At 38.7% G+C, this 20,927-nt stretch overlaps 2 protein-coding genes across 2 annotated transcripts; both read left to right on the top strand.

The window, feature by feature from the left end:
* LOC8067337 lies at positions 5,743 to 10,563 on the top strand. The gene is made up of 2 exons (XM_002440425.2): positions 5,743 to 6,089; positions 10,347 to 10,563. The coding sequence occupies exon 1, from the start codon at positions 5,911 to 5,913 to the stop codon at positions 6,079 to 6,081; it is 171 nt and encodes a 56-aa protein (XP_002440470.1). The 5' UTR covers positions 5,743 to 5,910; the 3' UTR covers positions 6,082 to 6,089; positions 10,347 to 10,563.
* Positions 17,187 to 19,917, top strand: LOC110430554. Its single transcript, XM_021448329.1, has 3 exons — positions 17,187 to 18,049; positions 18,288 to 18,505; positions 19,075 to 19,917. Exons 1-3 carry the CDS (start codon positions 17,758 to 17,760, stop codon positions 19,657 to 19,659), a joined length of 1,095 nt encoding a protein of 364 aa, XP_021304004.1. The 5' UTR covers positions 17,187 to 17,757; the 3' UTR covers positions 19,660 to 19,917.

Here is a 20,927-nt window from a genome sequence, read left to right as displayed (position 1 = left end):
TCCATGTTCAATCCAATGGCACTTACTATACATCATAAATATTTTTATATTTTTATATTTATTTGGTCAAACTAAAAAAAGTTTACTCCTAGGAAAGCAAGATGTACGGTGAGAGTACTCTTCATTAAATATAATAGTTTCTATTGACATAATACCATTTAAATATATTGCTAGTCAGATCAAAATTGTAACGGTTTGACTTATGATAAGTTTTGTTAGACTTCTATTTTCCATCAAATCAACTAGTAATTCTAAGATGTGCAGTGCATATTGTCATGTCTTACATCGATGAAAAACAGATAAGTTGATCTTTCCTATGCTTGCTAGCTACTCACTCCATCCAAAATCATAGGTCGTTCTAAATTTTGTAGATACATAACTTAATTTTAATATGCACCTATATATAGCTATATAATAAAAAACTATATATCTTGAAAAAAACTAAAAAGACTTATAACAAATTTGGAACTGAGGTAATATTTTTTATGCAAGTATGCTTGTCGGCTATTCATATTGATAGTCCTTTATATCTCGACAAATCTTTTTGTTCCACTCTAATCTCTCGGGTAGATGGCCACATAAAATTTTTGCTTTGATTGTAACTAGAGGCCTAACAAATTGTTTTTTAGCTACATAATTAAAGGTGTAGCACAACATCAGTAGTCCACATATGAAATGTCAACTACCCTTGTCAAAAATTTGAGCATATACCGTGCAAGCAAGTATGTTATATTTGACATATTATTTACATGTTTCTGTAGTTAATTGCTACCATTGTTTGACTCTCCAAGAAGAACCACAGGGTGACACAAGGGTTGGGACTGCAGAGGGAGGAGAGATCAAATTCTTCTCTCCTCTCCCATGAAACATTATTAGGTTAACCTCTCCTGTGGATGAATACCAAACGTAGTAATGCCTATAGAATATCGTACCTCTATTCCTTGTATTGTTCTTTTTCTCTGCATTTATTATTGTACTCCAACATCTGGTAACTCCTTCCAATGAAAACATGATCATCTAAATTTATGCAAAAATCAATTTTCTTAAAAGAAAGCATTAGCAGAGAATGAAACCAATATGTTTGTTACTAGATCTTTCCTCAATTCCTCTTGAGGAACTGAATACTCCATATATAATAACATCTATCCTCTATTCACTTATTAATCTATGACTCTATGCATCATGCATGAGACAAGACCAGCAAAATATCCATATATACAACAACATCCTCTATTTACTTAATCTATTTTCGTGGAAAAAAAAGAAGAAAACAAAAGGAGGATCTACACAAACTTTTGCGGGTAAGCATGCACATGCAAGTAGACCATCGGGAGTCAGGACGAAAAGCAACAGAAAAAAGGAAAGAAATTGGGTGGGGGTTGCACATCAAATGGGTGGCTTGGCTTGGCTGGCAGCTACGTGGTGTTGTGGCCACAGTCCCGAGAGCCACACGTTTGCTTGGGGCTTGGGCAGGTGCGAGACCGCCATCACCATCACCATCACCTGCAAGAAAAAAGAAAAGCACAGCATAGGCAGCTAATTCTAGCTGCCCATCACCAACCAAATATATAGCTTTATTATGATGCGTGGTGCCTCGCTAGCTAGCTCGAGAGACTTCATGCAACAATTTCATTCCCTGATCGATATGTACGTACGTGTATCGTATAATAATAACTCGCCGGCCATTTATGTGTTAGCTATAGTTGATGGACACATGTTTATTTACCTGTTGTCGAGTCCTAACTCCAAATCCAACACACAGCTTTATTTACCTGTTCTATCCATCCCACAATCCCATGCAGGCATACATGTTCTTTCGTAACATATGCATTTTCCATTCCCTCTGACATGCATGATATGATACAGGTGTACTTATGTCCTGGAGGATAAGATATATGATTGACAAAATAAATAGGGGTCGGCGACGGTATATATTTTTTTCCCACTTTTCGCCTAATAAATACCCTTCCTATCGCTATGGGATTTTTGTGGTTAAATTTTTTCTTAAATTTAACTTCGAAATATTAGCAATATTAGTATATTTTTTAGAATTGTAAAGACGAGCCCCCGTTCGTTAACCAAAATCAATAGACAAAATATTAGCCCTGCAGATGGTACAGCCATGTGAATACAGTTTTAGAACTCAATATCAACAAACACTAGGAAATGACAACAACGTCAACTCAGAGAGCTAAGAGCCGAGAAAGGAAAAAAACAAAAGACAATGCAAACTACTGAAACCAAAAACTTGGTGTCTTCTCAGCAGCGCCACATAGCAGAGTTAATATTTATATATTTAAATAAATTTATTATAAAAATATATTTAATGAATTATATCTAATATAATATTAATTTTTTTGCGAGCATAATATAATATTAATTATGCACCGTATATACGTAATAAGCAGTACTCCGTACTATATATACGTAAATTGTAAACGCGCGCGATCAACTCAATGCAAGCTTGTTTTCTTTTCTTCCAACTGTCCAATGGAGTGTGCAATCCAGAATCCACCACCACTGCACGTGGTATAGTATACTAGGCTGTATGTATATATATTACCGATGGAGACAGGGAGGCAGATGGATCAGACCGATTAAACTGTGTTTAGATCCATTTTTTTTAATTTTGATATTGTAGTATTTTTGTTTTTATTTGACAATATTGTCTAATTATAAAGTAAATAGGTTTAAAAAATTTGTCTCGTGATTTACAGATAAACTATGTAACTAGTTTTTATCTATATTTAATATTTTATACATATATCGTAAGATTCGATGCGATGTGAAACCTGAAAAAGTTTTTAGTTTTGAGGTGAACTAAACAAGCCGAGATCCAGAATTCCAGACGCATCCTACACGCGGTGCATATGCATATACATGCATGCGTATTTTACGTGGTATGAGCTGGAGAGATCCGGTGGTGGCGGCATGCATGCATGCACACGCGTACCCATGTTCAGTTCCAACAAAACTGCAGTCAAAACTCACGGATCGGATTCATCGTCATTAATGCAGCTGTGTAGTATATATTAATTAATTTCGGTCTTTTTACGGGTTTTGTTTAGATAAAAAAGTTTTACAAAATTTTTCATATTTTTCATAACATCGAATCTTTAGACGAATATAAAAGAATATTAAATAAAAATAAAAATAAAACTAAATATATAGTTTATCTGTAATTTATAAGACGAATTTTTTAAATCTAGTTAATCTATAATTAAATATATTTATTAAATATAAACACAAATATTGAAGTACTCATTTTATTAAAAAAATTGAAACTAAATAAGGCACATGTTTTTCTTTCAGATGCCTCCGATCCCTGCGTAGGCAACTGAAACTAATATAATCTTGGGGACAAAGGAACATGCATGCATGTATTCAGTCTGACTCTCTTTTGTCGGTTCAGTGTTCTGATTTTTGAACAAGTAGCAGGTTCTCGGTTTAGGCCTCGTTTATTTCTAAAAAAAATTAAAATTTTCTGTCACATTAAATCTTACGGCACATGTATGAAGTATTAAATATAGATAAAAATAAAACTAATTATACAAATTTCTCTGTAATTTATAGACGAATCTTTTAAACATAATTAGCACATAATTGAACAACAATTATTAAATACAAACGAAAATTGGACAGTATCTAAAATCCAAAATTTTTGTCAACTCAACAAAGCCTAATTGTAAACCCGCGAGCGCCTCCGCCGTTTGCTTTTCGCCATGCATATCAGTAACCATGGAGCAGCTAGCTAGCTTAGCGTACACAGTGACTGGAGAGGAGCTAATATAAGCTTCAACTCGACACCCTACCTTCTGAACGGATCGGAGCTGCATCTAGCTATACAGTGACAGGCCGGAGCATCACTGTCAACCCCCACGCGAGGTCTATATTATCGGCTCATCTCGTCCAAGTGGTCCTTTTCAAGTATCTGATCAGCAAGGAGAAGAGGAACCACTGCACGCCTCCTGCTCGTATCATAGATGAGACACATTGCACAGTCCTCTTGATCGATCTCGACCTCATTATCTCTTGTCGCTAGGGACTATAGGTTGTAATCACATACTAGTACCGTGTATCCACCTAATTTTTTCCCACAGGGGCGGCTAGTAGTTGGCCCCTTGGCGCCAGCCGCCAGCATGATATATAGTCAAATCACACGTTACTATGGAAATAATCTTCGGAGGCAATTAGGAACTGATTTTCAGTCCTGTCTTGCCAACTGCTTGCTATCTAGATATATTTGTCCATTTTCAGTGGCCGGTTTCAAAAACACCCTATATGGTAATTGATCTCTAGAGGTACTAGGCCAAAACATAATTAAGTCGTATAATCACGATCTCTGTGATAGGCCATTAGTTTTCAAAGATAGTTGGCAAGGCTATATATCTGCGGCTGAAAATATATTTCAAGAGACGGTTTAGTTGCTTCCTCTTCACCCTGTAAGGTATCTTTAGAGACGGTTTTTGATGGTGTGCCTCTGGAAAAAAAAATAGAAACATCTTTAAATAATCCTTTCTGTACCTATGACAATACAGTGTCATTTTAAGAAACTTCGGTCGAGATCTTGTAGACAGACATATATGAAACAATGTATCTTCTACCATTTCAACAAATATTGCAGGAGGACAGGTTCTAAAGATCGCTTCTTCCCTTGATAGTCAATATAACATGTTAAGGTTTGTTTCATGTTTTATTGAAATGAAAGGTACTTTGTTCCTCCGTTTCAAATTACATATCGTTTTAGCTTTGTTCTAAGTTAAACTTATCTAACTTTCATCAAATTTAGAGGAAAATACGACACGATAATATATTATTATAAATTTAGTAAAATTGGAAAAGCTTGACTCAAAATAAAGTTACACAAACTTTGAAATAGAGAGATAAAGTTTCTTTAGATAATGAGAGAGATAAAGTTAAAATGATTTATAATTTTCTAAAGTTTTAGGGCCAAGCTCCAGTCTTCTCACTATGAAAAATACAAGTGTTCATTACAGCATCGCCGGTGGAGAGCCACAATTTAAAAAGACAAAGTACCGTACAGCCAATAATTAGCTATTTTTATTACTGCCTTGTTTAACGTACGTAAGTATGACTATGACACCTAGTCTTCTCTTCTTGTCACATCAAGTCATCATCAGTAGAATGGGTGAAAATGATATGCGCTTCCAATAAAATTTGGACAATTTAAAACGATTTTGAGAAAACACGTTGATCAATCGATTTTTCTTTTGGAGACAACGCAAATTTTTTGAGCTGGTATGAATAAAGCCAATCATATATCTCTTTCTCAAGTGAAATTTTTATGATTCAAGATAGAAACCATCATCCGAGAGACCATTTTTTTTTCTTTCGATCTTATCTAGTTTCATTTTAATATAAGTAGTGTCTTTGTATATTGTTGCATCAACTGAACATGGCTACATGTTGTTGCCACTTGCCTACTTGCTCGTTTGTGTATCTAATTATTCTTATTTATTATTGTATTATTATATATACAAGTCTGCTAATAATAACATTAAATAATCAAACAAAACAAACACTTCAGCATTTATCACGTTGAGAAACTCCTAGAATCTGATCGCTAGACTAGACTAGACTGGGTTTCTGTTCTAAGCATCCAAATGGGCCGTTATCGAGACAGGAAAAAAAATTGCGTCTGTTTCCGGCCCAACAGGCCACAGGACCGAGCCTGCCACCCACCACGGCCCATTCAAGTCCTAACCCTAGCAGGTCAGCGCACCGCCGCCACGAGGGGGAAGGGGAGCAGAGGAGGAGCATCCACGAGAGGAGAGCGAAGGAGATTCCCATTCGCCCCTCAAATCTCACCAGAAGCGAAGCCGGAGGCGGAGGAGGGAGGAAGGAGATCGCGAGCAGCCGGAGCCGGAGCCGGAGCCGGAGGCCGAGAAGATGAAGACGTTCGACCCGTGGCCGGTCTTCTTCCGCCGGGAGTGGAGGCGCAACTGGCCCTTCCTCACGGGGTTCGCCATCACCGGATTCCTCATCACCAAGATGACGGCCAACTTCACCGAGGAGGACCTCAAGAACTCCAAGTTCGTCCAGGAGCACAAGAGGCACTGACCGACCAGGTGAGCCCCCCCGATCCGTCCGCTTCTAGATCTCGTCCCCGATCTTGTTGACGCTTGTGTGCGATGCCGATGGCGCTAGGGGATGCGGCGCGATGTTTCCGCGATCCGCAATCTGTTCTGGGGATCGATGCCACTGTCGCTAGTGACGCAATGTGTGGGGATGGTAGCCTAGCCTGTTGATCGATCATAACACCTTTGATTGGTGCCTGTGCTGTTAGAGTTTTCATAACATCTTTGATTGATGCCTGTGCTGTTAGAATTTGCTGATTGGAGTAGCACGGATGTTTTAGATTTCCATCATGAGGGAGTTAGTTTCATTTCCCAACAGCTCTTAGGTTCTCATTTCTGATGGCCTGCTAGAACTTATCCATTAATGATGTTATTATTATCACTTTAGTATATTTTGGTAACAGTAATCTATGGCACCGGTGCCAGATTGCACCGGCAGAGGGATGGTGTAGGGTCAATGTGGCTTCCATCCAGCGCTGATGCAACCTGGCATCGGTTATGACGTGCTGTAGATCCGTTTTCTGTATATTTTGTACACTGATGCCTCCCTTCAATGTCCTTAATCATCTCCTATAGCAAAGTTTGATGGGTTTAGTCTTTGTTTGTTCTGACAGGTAATTTTCATTTATGTTAGCAAGCTAAAATTTGAGCAGTAAATACATTCGGGTGGCATTGACTGAAACACCTTATTTGTTGTGCCTGACCATATCTAACACCTTATTAGTATCAGCTAGTAGCCTGTGTGTGGACCTTAATTGTATTTAACTTGTTAGCAAAGTAGCAAACACCTAGCAGTGGTACTAGTAGGTAAATGGATACTTTTGGTTGTTCTTGCTCTTGATGACTTGTGGAAGATTAATCAGTTTACCATGGTAGTTTCTATGTGATTTTGTTCACATGATAAGCAATCTATAAAAAGGTTTATTGTAACTGTGGAACCTATAGGGAGGATCTCTACAGGATGCCTCTGCAAAACCTCAACCATGGTCATCAACTGAAGCCTTACCTAAATTATTTGTGCTCCTAGCTAATATTTTGTTATGCTGCCATGCCTGAATTTCATAAGTGAAAAAAAAAAACTTCTTGTGGCAAAAGTGGACCGTGTCCTTTAGATTAAATAGCTGTATCTAACCGCACATGTATTGCTGGGTGTGACCGTGTGAGATAGCAGCTCGTGAGTAGAATTAAACTCTTAAAATGTATATGAGCATTGGCATTATATGTGAAGTTAATCGATTGTTGAGCTCCTTTAGGACATGTGGATGTGGATGATCTAAGCCATTGCCCTTGTGCTATTAGTCATGTTGAGCATCAACAACTCTTCTTTGCCTCAACCCCTAAAACTGTTTGTAGGGGAACCCCCTTTAACACAGGAGAATTAGAGGATGGTTTCTCCAGCAGTTCCCTATATCTTTTTCCCCCATTTCTCCTTCCTTTTGCATATACTTTTTTCTCCCTTCAAACTCTATTACAACATCATAAACTCATAATAATTCAAACTCATCCCATACACAATTCAAGAATATTTCAAATTCATAGATTAGAAATAGCAAAGCATACTTGTGTGATATATAATATAACGGCAAAACTAACTGGTACAAGTAGAAAGCTATCCTAGTATCCTGCTGACACACTGACTCTGAGTAAACCACATTCATGATAAGCTATCCCACTCTCTTACCCAGTTCATATCTAGCAATGTACCTATAGTTTTTTTCTACTAAAAAAATTCTTCATCATAGAGGATACTTCGTCACAAATTGGTCATACTAGTGAAGCTAAGGGCGGTGAGATTGGACAGGAGCATGTCAACCTCAGTGTTATGAAAGAGATGCACAAAAATAATTGGGGGCCTCGTGGGCATGCTTCTACTACTGCAGTTGGTGGCTGCCATGGCTGTTGACGTTGGGTGTGCTGGTGAGGCTACTGGGTGTTGGCCACAGTGTGGAGGGCAGTGGCACGCAGGCGAGCGGAGGGGTGTGAGTGAGGGGTCCAAGTGCAGCTGCCGTGGCCCAGGCCGCGGAGGGTGGTGGCGAGTGGCACGGTGGAAGAGCACGCGTCAGAGGCTTGGTCGTGTGGGGCAGGTGTGGGAGGGAAAAACATGAAAGGGGAGAGGGGCAGTGTCCACTTCTGTTAGTGGACAGGGAGGGGGAATAAAGATGTATTGACACAGTATCTTCATGTAGCCAATGTGTGGATCTTATTAGAATCAAACTTATTAGCAAAGTAGCAAACAATTATCAGTAGCAATAGATAAATAGCTACTTTGGCTGTTGATGTCCCTGAAGACTTGTGGAGGATTAAGCAGCTGCCTGTGTTTGTGATTTTGTTCACATGTTAAGCAACCTATGATTTATGGTAAAAGGATATTAAAAAGGTTTCTTATAATTATGGAACTGGAACCTATAATTGGATTTCTGCAAGATGCCTTGCAAAATCTCAACCATGTTCAACAACTGAAGCCTTACCTAAATTATCTGTGCTCCTGGCTTGATAGGATTTGATTTGAAGCTGCTGTTTCTGTCTAATCTTTTGTTATGTTGGGATGCTAGGTGGACTGTGTCCTTTTGATGAAATTACTGTATCTAACCACACATGAATTGTTGGGGTTTGAGATAGTACCTCACGGGTAGAATTATAAATTCACTCTTCTTAATATGTGAAGTTAATTGCCTGTTGAGTTTTAGACTTTTAGGACATGTCGACTATCTAAGCCATTGCCGTGTGATGTTTTAGTCATGTTACTTGTCAAAAAGTCCAGACATGATGGCTGTATAGTACCCCTTTTTGTTTGAAATCATTAAAATATCCAATGAGATTAGTCTTCTCTTTCTAACAATCTATGTTTATCACTGCTAAATCCATTTTAACACTATCTGCGTTTGCTGTTTGGCATTTTCTGTTATGTTGACATGTTAGATAAGAATTTGACTAGTGAAACAATTCCTGGTCTGGCGTTCACATCACTGCTTTCATCCTTGAACCTTTTCAGTTTCCTTGTCATAACCTTTCAGTACCAATAAAAACCTAGGGAAACTATCATTGCATACAGTCTTCCTAAATTGCTTTCCCATCAAAATGTGCCCTAGGAATCTTTAACCCATTAAAATCTGTAGGGAAACATGTTCCCTAGGAACTCCAGCTGTAGGGAAACTGCAGATTCTAGTAGTCCTGGACTCTACATTACACGGATACGTGAGGTTGGCCATGTATCCTGTATCGGATACGTATCTGATATGGATACGTTTTGAATACACGACAGATACGTATCTGTGAAGTATCGGGAAAAAAAATAAATGCAAAAAAATCTGATACTTCCTCTGATACGTATCCACAAGATTTGATGAATGATGATACGTATCCGCCTTCCGCCACTGACGCCTGGCTACACGAGCGCTGCCGCCTGACGCTGCCTCTGCCCACTTGCACGCACGAGGCGTGACAGGCTGACAGCACCTTCCGCCCGGAAGCACATCAGCACTTAGTGCCGCTGCCCGCTTGGATGCACAGCAGCACGAGCCCCGATGCACGTCATCCTCCCAGTACACTTGAGCGCCAATGTGCAGCCTGCCTGATGCCTCCCTTCGGGCCGCCTGACTGCCTCGCCGGCTGTGACGTTCCCGGTGGCGATTCAGCGGAGACTTTGGGTGATCTTCCCTTCTTAATTTCTTTCTTCCCCTCCTGATCTAGTCACTCGTTACTTTGTTTCTTCCTCAACGGCAATCCCTGTTCTGTTCTTGCTGTCTGAATTTCTGTCTTCCCCTGTGGAAAGGGGCGAGGACTGGGGAAGCAAAGGATACAGACTGAGGCACTGAGCGGTGGTGAGCTGTGCTGATTTTTTTTACTGTTGTCGGTGGGGTGAGTGGTAGAAGCAGTTAAATAATTGTAGATGTGGCTTCAGAGAGCGTTTGATTGGCTTCTCTTTATTTTAACATGTCTTATTATTATTATTTTTTAAAAAAACATAAAACGTATCTGCGTATCAGGTTTTTTAGAAAAATGACGTATCCATGTATCCGTATCCTTCTGATACCGGATACCGATACACGTATCCGTATCCATGTTGCATACTCCTGGAAGGATTGCATATGCGTACCTGTATCACTGTTAAAAGCCGTACTTCAGATTGTCTATGCTCGCTGTTTGACACTGTTCACTTCATGCCATTCACAGCCCCTTGTGCATTTGGGGTCCACACCTTATAGTTTTTGTGAAATTGTAGTGTTTAACGCTTACATTCCCTTGCAGGTGAAGGAGTTGTCCGAATTTCCTGTGGACAGCCAGTTATGTTATGCCGTTTGAATGAAAAATTAGCCCCCTCTTTTTCGTTTTTTAAATCTAAAAATGCGTGCACTCTATGCTCCATTTGTAATGTAATAAGAGGCAACTGAATTGATTCAACAGCAATCAGCTTCTGATTAAGATACATAAAGTTTAATCCGGTTTGCTGACCCGATTTCTTTTATACGCATGCGACAAATGAATGTGTGTGTATGGATGTTGAATTGCATCGAATCTTGTTGAATTGGTGGCGAAATGAAGATTTTGCTAAATGATTGGAACCTTTATGAAAATGAGGGGTGGAGATTGGAGAACCGTTCTATTTTGCCATGCTAGCACGGCAAGAACGTGAGGGCGTCTGTTCGTTTATTTTATAAGTCGTATTTTCCAGTGAACAGGCTCACATGTAACTAGAATCTCAGGCATGATAAGCTCCATGGCTTGGTCTATTCACTACTGGTCATTATTCTGATGTGGTTACTTCTTTTTTCCATCGACTATACAACTGAAACATGACACTCGAGGAGCTGTCCCAGTCCAACATCTTCCTAAAAGGCTAAAACTGATCTCCCATCCATGTGTGTTGAATGCTAGGCATGCAGCTGTCCTGGTCCAACATCTTCGGCTTTGTTTAGTTGTGAAAAGATTTTGGATTTTAATACTGTAGCACTTACGTTTATATTTGACAATTGTTGTCCAACTATGATTAATTAGACTTAAAAGATTCGTCTTGTAAATTACAGACAAACTGTGTAATTAGTTTTTGTTTTCGTTTATATTTAGTGCTTCATGCATGTGGTATAAGATTTGATGTGACGAGAAATCTTGAAAAGTTTTTGAATTTCAGAGTGAACTAAACAAGGCCTCCAAAAAGTTTTCAAGATATGAAGTGAGATGGGACAAAATGGCCCTGGGACTAGGGCCTTGTTTAGTTCACCCTGAAAACCAAAAAGTTTTCAAGATTTCCTATCACATCGAATCTTTCGACACATGCATGAAGTATTAAATATAGATGAAAATAAAAATTAATTGCACAGTTTAACTGTAAATCGCGAGAGGAATCTTTTGATCCTAGTTAGTCCATGATTGGACAATATTTGTCACAAACAAACGAAAATGCTACAGTAGTGAAATCCAAAATTTTTTCGCATCTAAACAAGGCCTAGACCAATCTGGATGGGAGGCGGAGTGGAGGGAGGATGTCTCATGAAATTCCACGGACGGGCCCGTCCTATGTGGGACGGGACGGTATCTAGTGGCGGAGCTAGAACAAATATAAAAAGAGTATATTTGTCTTTGTAGATGTAAGAGTTTGTGATATATGGGTACAAATATAGTAAAAATTTAGCATTTATTATTGTTTTTTTTTTATTTTTCTTTAGGTGTGGCCGCACCCAATCCTTACTATGGATCCGCCCATGGCCATGGGAGTGAGCTCCGGGTCCGGCCCTGCCGTCGTCACGTGAGATTGGGTGGAGGAAGCGTGGGGGAGGAGGAGGCGCAGGGAGATCTAGCAGAGGAGCTAGGGGGTGCCGGGTGGACCGGTGGAGGATGCACGACGAGCTCGCTGGTGGAAATGCAGGGCGCGCCATGCGCGTGGGGTGGAACAACCGCGTGGGCGAAAGTGTGGAAGAAACAGAAAAGGGAAGAGATAAAGAGGAGGGAGGTAGAGAAAAAATAATTTAAAAAGAACTGACAAGTGGGCCCTATACCTGCCAGCAGTTCATGCCGTTTTTGATGTCTCCAAACCAAACAAACAACAGGTTGGTCCCAAACAAACAACAGGCCTTGTTTAAGTTCACCTAAAAAACAAAAACTTTTCAAGATTCCCTATCACATCGAATCTTGCGGTAATATAGTTAAAACTAAAAACTAATTACACAGTTTGCCTGTAAATTGCGAGATGAATCTTTTGAATCTAGTTAGTTTATAATTGGACAATATTTGTCACAAAACTAAACAAGACCATCTATGTGTGTTAAATGCTAGGCATGCAACTGTAGAGCCTGCATGCATGCTAGTAGATGAGAGGGTTGAGAGTTCTCTACATAAGCTCTCGTTTAGTTCGCGAAATTTTTTAGATTTAACTAATGTAACACTTTTATTTGCATTTGGTAACTATTGTCTAATTATTGACTAATGTAACACTTTTATTTACATAAGCTCTCGTTTAGTTGGAATACAGGGCTCTTAAAGAATCTAGGACCTACTATAAGATGAGTATGGTACGGTGTCCTGTCAGAGTTTGGAATACATAACTACTCCCTCCGTCCAAAAAAAAGTGTCGCTTTAGGTTTTCGTGCCACAAGTTTGACTCGATTTGTAGAAAATATGTGCAATATTTGTGTCTCTAAATAAATTTGATAAAAAACTAGACTTAAAGATCTTTTCAATGATACTAATTATGTACTATAAATATTAATATTTTTTACTATATATTTAGTTAAAGTTATTTCTTGGGAAGCGAAAACGACACTTATTTTGGAACGGAGGGAGTATAAGATGTGAGATATTCATGAATATGGTGTCCCGTCAGAGTTGGAATACATGTACTATAAGATGTGAAATGTTCATGAATATGGTGTCCCGTAAGAGTTGGAATACATGTACTATAAGATGAGGCTTTAAAGAATCTAGGAACTACTAGGCCTTTGTTTAGTTCCGAAAAGATTTCGGGTTTCGGTACTGTAGCATTTTCGTTTTTATTTGACAAATATTATCCAATCATAGACTAACTAGGCTCGAAAGATTCATCTCGTGATTTACAGGCAAACTGTATAATTAGTTTTTGTTTTCATCTATATTTAATGCTTTATGCATATGCCGTAAGATTCGATGTGACGGAGAATCTTGAAAACTTTTTGACTTTCAGTGAGAACTAAACAAGGCCTAGATATTGCTTTTCCTAAGGTTTATGTCACTCTAGCTCGGCTCTTCTTACCATTGATGGTATGCATCAGATGGGATTTAGTATATACACAAATATTATAAAATAAGGCATCATGTTTTAATATCTATTTTGAGTTTCATTTTTTTATACGCTCTCCTCGGGTTTTACTAACTTCCTTTATATAAAATTGATTTAAAATTATTGTTAAATTCCTACAACACACGAAAAATCACCTAGTTCTAAAAGAAATTGGAACACAAGACTAATCTCAAGTCTCAAGTTTTTTCTGTAACCATATAAGTTGTACCTCAAGTTACAATATATAACATATTTACTACTCACTCTATTCTAAATTATAAGTCATTCCAAGAATCTTGAAGTGTCAAACTATTCTAAGTTTGACCAACTTTATATGATAAATTAATATTTATTATGATACCAACTAAGTATTATTAGATTTTTCTATAATTATATTTCATAGTATACTTACTTTATCTTACAAATCTTAGTATTTCTCTCTATAATTTTGGTCAAACTTAAAAATACTTTACTTTCCAAAATTCTTGAAATGAGTTAGGCCTTGTTTAGTTTTATTTTTTTTTTTGCAAAATGGACAATGTAGCACTTCCGTTTGTATTTGACAAATATTGTCCAATCATGGACTAACTAGGCTCAAAAGATTCGTCTCGCAAATTACAACTGTGCAATTAGTTATTTCTTTTATCTATATTTAATGTTTTATGCATATGTCGCAAGATTCGATGTGACAGAGAATCTGAAAAATTTTTACAATTTTTTTTAGAAACTAAACAAGACTTTATAATTTGGAATAGAGGGAGTAGTTACTACCAGAATATCATCCGTGCTTTAGTTTTGAACTTCATAGGCCATGTGCATGTGAATATGCAGAGATCGAAAGTGATTTCACGAGAGTTGTATCAACGCAACACAACTGCCTTGGCCTTGTTTAGTTCCAAAAAATTTTACGAAATCGATACTGTAGCACTTTCGTTTGTATTTGACAAATATTATCCAATCATAAACTAGCTAGGCTCAAAAGATTCGTCTCGTTAAATTCCGACCAAACTGTGTAATTAATTTTTATTTTCGTATATATTTAATACTTTATGCATGCGTCTAAAGATTCGATGTGACGGGGAATCTGAAAAATTTTACAAAATTTGTTAGGAACTAAACAAGGCCTTAGATTTTACACCCTCTGCCCCAAATGATAAATCTTGATTATTTTTTGGTAGATCAAATTTTCTGTCTAACATTGTATGGAGTTTGATTCCAGTTTTATATAGGTCCTATATATGGTAACCTTGATAGCTAGAAAGAGTCCTAATCCTAATATAAATAGATTACTTTAATCTTTTGAGTAAGCTAAATAGGAATTTTAATTCAAGAGTTTGATTCCAAATTTATATTGATACTATATAGGGTAACTTTGATAGCTAGGAATCCTAATCCTAATATAAATAGATTGCTCATATTTAAGTAATCTAAATAAAAAAAGATATAAAATTTTCTATTATCTTGGTTTGCCTTTTTTTTCTATTTTTTTTCATCTGTCCCATCCCGGACGACTACATCATCCGGTCAAACCCAGTTATTATTTATTAGGAAAGAAAAGAATCAATGTCATCATATAGCTAGTACGCCTTGCTTGACCGTGTATTCGTTTGGCTGTCCGTCTTCCATACATGCGTGGCATGCACGCAAGGAGCATCGTATTGCATATGGATCGGAGTCGTACCTTGTAAAAGGGCCCCAAGACTACATATCTAGTACAAGTCGTACCGACAATTCCCCGCTTGTGCCCGTCGTATCGCACTCGCAGTCCGCGCGCCCAACTAGAACCGTGGTGGCGGACAGAAATCTGACAAACGACGGCACCAAGGCAGGCTCCGCGCCACTGGTCATGTGACGGACAACGCGAAAAAAGGCAGACTATCCGGTATAATATATAGATATAGATTATTAGATATAAATATAGATCATTAAAATTATCTAGATATACACATGCCGTATCTAATTGTAGTATATTTATACCTATCTGAGGTAAATTTTCAGTCTACCTGTCCGCCCCTGTCCGTTTCTGTCCGTGAATCACCAATTAAAAGTAGGGAAGAGAATAGAGAGAAATACATCATTTTAGATGTAAAAATACAAAAGAGAAAGAAGAAGTCGGAGGACCTTAATAGTTTTAAAAATAAATTGAGGTTTTTAATGTAAAATATCCAAATTCAAATTCAAGTAGGCTTCTTTTTTTTTACGCTTGGGCCTTTGTTGGGCTAGACCAAGCCTATGCAAACATTCTTATTTTTTTTTCAATTTTCTCTTTTTTATATAAAAAAAGAGATTTTACAAAAAAATCACCAAAAATCATAAAAAATAAGAAAAGTTCTAAACTAGTTTTGTTAGATTTATATAGATATGATCTATCTATGGATGTTATGAATCTTGTTAGATTATGCTTTAACTATAGGTGTATTAAATCATTCTTGCATATGTAGTAAGTATATAGGTTCAACGATGATCGAAAACGTGCTAGAGATAGACCCAGAATACATGGAGCTGGCTAGGAGTACGAGGAGGATGTCCTCATTGTTGGTGTTCCCAAAGGCTTCACTAAGGGCACTCCCAATACAGAAACCATCATAGTTTCTATAGACATTAATTGAGTACCACCAGCATTTTGTTGATGTGGCAAGGTAGTTATTGAAAAGAGAGAGAGAGAGAGAGAGCAAAAATCATAGAAACCGGGTCTAAATTAGAAACCATGTCTACACGAGATCCAAGACATATAGTGATATGATTGGTTGAGAATGGAGAGAGAATGAATGTGATTGGATAAAAAATATTCTATAGGAACTATCCATTGGGACTATAGTTTCTATATATAGTGTCTATAGAAATTAATAGGTATAGAAACTATATGTAATTTCTAGCATTGAGAGTGCCCTAACTCTCCGCTCTCCGCTCTCCGATTCCTGCCTAAGGCACGCCCCGGTGGATAACCCTATTTTTAACACTTATTATGTTGTTTGTGCATTAAGTTATGGAGATTGATATGATGCGTCAAAAAAGCTACAAAGATCGATATTGAGTCATAGAAACACATGGGTAGTATAAAAAACTACAAAGTTAGGATATATTTATATCTAAATAATTACGTGTTTTGCAATGGAAGGAAAAATATATTAAGGTGTATTTTAATTCAATATAGGTTTAGTAGGATATTAATTGTTATTTATTGTCGACATTAAGTTACATTATGAATGTAACTTTCATCATGAAATAAACTAAAAAGCAAAAAAATATAAAGTACATATGTACCATTCACGTTATCGTTTTGTGTGACTATTTAGTAATTTTTTTCTTTCTATTGCAACGCACAGATATATATTTTTTTGAAATCACGCACAGGTATATTTACTAGTATATAATATTATAAAGCAAAAAAGAAAGATAAAATCAATGGCTGCGTATGTTATTGACAGACACACCCCATCATCAGCATCGTGGAGTCATTGTGGTATCATCATTATTTTCGAGTAGATAGAAACTTCGCCGCCCATATCGTGGAGTACATTTAGGTTTTGTTTGGTTTTCTCGCTATATTTTAGATAGCTAAACTTTAGTAATTAAAATTTTAAACACATAGACTAAAAGAAGCTAACATAGTTTAGTTCTATTAGTTACCTAAGAATAGTTAAAATAATTTTAGCTAGCTAAAATTTAGTAAGGAGAACATCGTTAGAATTGGGCCCGGAGATTATTGGGCCGAATAGGAGCAATTATGGCATGGGCCGGTAAAGGATAGGGAGTGCAATCGTTACCTTGTTGGACCAGCCGAAGGAGGATAAAAGCGGGGCAGATCGGCGGCGCTCGTTGTCGTCTCAAACCCTAGATCGGCTTTTCTTGTTTTCCCCTTCTCCCTTTCCCCCAGAAAATTTCCCCAATTTTCCCTTTGGTCGGCGTGTCCATCATGGCGGAGGTGGAGGCGAAGCCGATAGAGATGGCTCCGTGCTTGGAGGGATCCATGGCGAAGCCGAAGGCGATGAAGAAGAAGGCGAAGGGGCCTAGTTGGGCAGAGTATCATGCGATGGAGAAGCGCTTGGATTCGATGCTTGACAAGATTGGTGACCTCAGCTGGATGTTGAATCTTGAGAGGATTCGAGGCTGCTTTGGCGACACCCTAGTAGAAAAGTTATTTCCACCAGAAACCAGGCTGGTGCCACCCAAGGAGGATTATTTGATGCGCGATATGCTGCTGCTGGTTTATGAAGTCGAGAAGATGGATCATCCTGGACGTCCGACTTGTTCCGACGCAAAGAGCTCAAGTTGTTGCAAGCGGGGGTGAAGGGGGTGGATTTGAAGAGGTTCAGGGAGGATCAATTGCTGCTGCGTCTCAATCTCAAGGAGGAGAAGAAGGAGAAGCCGCGTCACGTTAAGGATTTATATGAGGAGCGGTCGCGCTTGATGTGCGAGTATGAGCGGCTCAGGTCTGAGAAGAGGGCTCCTGATTTCTCAGGCATGACCGAGGCCGATCGTGCAGCCGAGGCGGAGAGGCTCAGAGAGGAAGCGTTCGAGGAGGCGCGCCGTCTCCCCGAGGGTCGGCGGCGGCTGGAAGCGGAGGCTCGCGCTCGCATCCTCGACTTCGATCCCAAGCAGGGGGGCATCTACTACAACAGTTTCAACTTGGCCGACCTCATCTACCGCAACAGTTTCAGCTTGGCCGACCTCTACACGTTCGACCTCGCCGAGGAGGAGTGTAAGTGGCCTGCCTGCCCGCCCTTCCGAATCTTTTTTCGTTCATTCTCCGCCATCGACTACTGCAATCTTATATATACCTACTACCTGCTAGCTTCAACTAACTCCTCCTGATGTTTATTCGATTGCGCCCTTTTAATAATTTCGTTTGTTTTTGTGTTTGTGCTAATCGTCGTGTATCTATTATTATATAAATAAATTGTGACCTTACTTATTTCCTTTGCGTTTTTTCCCCACAGCGCCTATAGGCCCAATGAGATTTACCAATAAAGTCTTTGATGACGAAGAAATCGAGCTCACTGAGGCAATAAACATCCTATCAGTCAAGGTAGCCCGCTCAGATGTTGGCTTCCCTATCCATGTCTATGGAACTGTCATTGTGCGAGACTCCATCGATCTCAAGCGTGTTTATCTCTTCAACCGCGACCGCCAACATTGCCAACTTATCAACTCTAAGGTTTGATCATATATATATACACGATTCCTCCTCCTTGCTAGATACATATAATATATAACGTTACCCTATAGCTAGCTACAAAATAACTTATTCTGTAGTCATTTTGAGTTACGATAATTACTATGTTAATTTACGAGATTATAGTAACTCCTTACTAAGTGGTTTACTATAACGTTACGGTAAATATCCCCATGTGTTATACGCCTGTTAAATATCCTTAGTTTGTTCCTCGTTTTTTCATCATATATGTGTGGAGAGAAGGCTAAATCCATCACTCTTGTTTGTATTAGTCCAAGGTTCCGGTGCCACAATTACACTTCATGATAACACTGTCATTGTAATGCCAATAAAATACTCATATGTCCAGAATGTAGCCTCTACCGGCCATGCACTTTTTTTAAAATAAATAAATAAATAAATATATAGTGTTCTGTACAGCTAGAAAATCATATCTGGCTGCTGAGTGTGCACTGAACCCCTAACTCTACAGAGACTGCTAGCTTCCATATGTATGCTATGTGCCTTATATAGTGGAGAAATATGTCACTAACCTGTCAGCTTTTTTGTAGGATGAACCGTTGATCTTGACTGGCCCAAAACGAGGTCTTGCATTGTTAGATGATAATTATGTTGAGATCGATCTGAAGATCAAGGATCATCAAGGTGAGGACAGAGAACTCAGTAAAGGAATCTTGACAATCAGTGGCATAGCAAGGCGGTCCTTGGAGAAATGTGAGGTTGATAGACTCTCTCTTGCCACCAGGCTAAGTACTGTGAAGGTGGAGTATGCTTTTGTGATATCTGCGGTGGAGGCAACTATTGCAATTGAAGTTGAAGAAGGAGAATTTTGTGGAACAGTCACTGCCTACTTAACCAGCATCAACAAGAGGCTTGTGCTCTATGATAGAAAACTGGCCGATCACATGCCTGGTAATGGTCTTGGTGCTATCAAGATGATGCGACCTGTCATATCTGTCTGTTTTAGTGATGTACTGCTAATCGTTGCAAGGGCTCATGGTGGTAAGGCTGTAGGCCTTGGAATTGCTCCGAGGATCTCCAATGAATATGGTGTTGGATTCAGTTTAGGTACCGCTAAGATGAGCCTGCGGATTGATTGGTCGATAGTGAACCCATCGACAAGGGGAGCATGTTAGTGCACCACATCTGATTCAGTCATGCCGCACATATCATTGAAGTTGGTTATGTGAGACCCTGCTGGATTTTATATGTGTGATGGATGATAATCATGTAGGGGGTCATGTTTTGTCTAAGTGCTAGACTTGTTATGTGAAGGAACTTATGCATCTGTGAGACAATGCTGGATTTTATATATGTGTTATGGATAATAACCGTGTAGGTCATGTAATGTCTTAGTGCTAGACTTTATGTGGTGACTTGCCGTGGACTATTTGATAAATATGAATTATATATATCTTTATGATCTTCCGTGTCTTCTGTATCAAGAGAGATTTTGATATTTTGAAACTGAATGCGTGGACCTCAATGTTCAAGACCAGATTCCATGTGTTTCTAAATTTGACGCTCAGTGTGTGAAGTCCATGTATTTCTAAATGTGATGCTTCTTGTGTGAAGTTTCTAAATTTGACGCTCCGTGTGTGAAATGTTTCTGATTGACGCACTGGGTGTGAATTATTTCTGATTGATGAGGCTTTGTTTGCCTGTGTGCTTCATCCAAGCATTCTTCTTCCAAGCATTGTTGCTTCAGTCCTGTCCTGATATCAGCACCACTTTGCATTGTTGCTTCAGTCCTGTCCTGATATCAGCACCACTTTGCATATGTATCATGTAGTATTCTCGTAGTTGAATATACAACATGCGACACGAAATCACATGTTTATTTGGTCACCCGTGACCTGTGGCAGTATGTAATGGCACGGAGTACGTTGGTTCCATTCCATTGAGAAGGCAATGATGAACGCGCACAACAGGGCTACAACACACACATTTGAGCCAGTATAGCATTGCAATGGGCACGCTAAAGTTGCATGACATAATAGTCCTTCCAAACAAACAATCATACAAGTTTCACCTTATATATCTGTCTAAGGCCTTGTTTAGTTCGCAAAATTTTGGTTTTTTGGCTACTGTAGCACTTTCGTTTTTATTTGACAAACATTGTCCAATCACGGAGTAACTAGGCTCAAAAGATTCATTTCACAAATTTCAGATAAACTGTGTAATTAGTTTTTATTTTTATCTTTATTTAATGCTCCATGCATGAGACCAAAGATTCGATGTGACGGGAAATCTTGAAAATTTTTACGAACTAAACAAGGCCTAAGTATTTTAAGCATTTTTTTTGAGCAAACTGTCAGTCAACGTGCTTGAATTCATCCGGGCACCAGTTTATTTGTTTATTATTATTAAAGTGTAAAAGAGGAGGGCCTGATCATTTCATTTC

Source organism: Sorghum bicolor, chromosome 9 (genome assembly GCF_000003195.3).
Source record: "Sorghum bicolor cultivar BTx623 chromosome 9, Sorghum_bicolor_NCBIv3, whole genome shotgun sequence".
Taxonomy (NCBI): domain Eukaryota; kingdom Viridiplantae; phylum Streptophyta; class Magnoliopsida; order Poales; family Poaceae; genus Sorghum; species Sorghum bicolor.
The sequence above is the reverse complement of the archived record's forward strand: the minus strand, read 5'-3'. Positions and strand labels throughout refer to the sequence as shown.

Coding starts and splice junctions, on each gene's coding strand:
- LOC8067337 (XM_002440425.2), top strand. CDS start 5,911: ATGAAGACGTTCGACCCGTGGCCGGTCTTCTTCCGCCGGGAGTGGAGG.
- LOC110430554 (XM_021448329.1), top strand. CDS start 17,758: ATGTGCGAGTATGAGCGGCTCAGGTCTGAGAAGAGGGCTCCTGATTTC. Junction 18,050..18,287: donor CGACCTCGCCGAGGAGGAGT/GTAAGTGGCCTG, acceptor TTTTCCCCACAG/CGCCTATAGGCCCAATGAGA. Junction 18,506..19,074: donor GCCAACTTATCAACTCTAAG/GTTTGATCATAT, acceptor GCTTTTTTGTAG/GATGAACCGTTGATCTTGAC.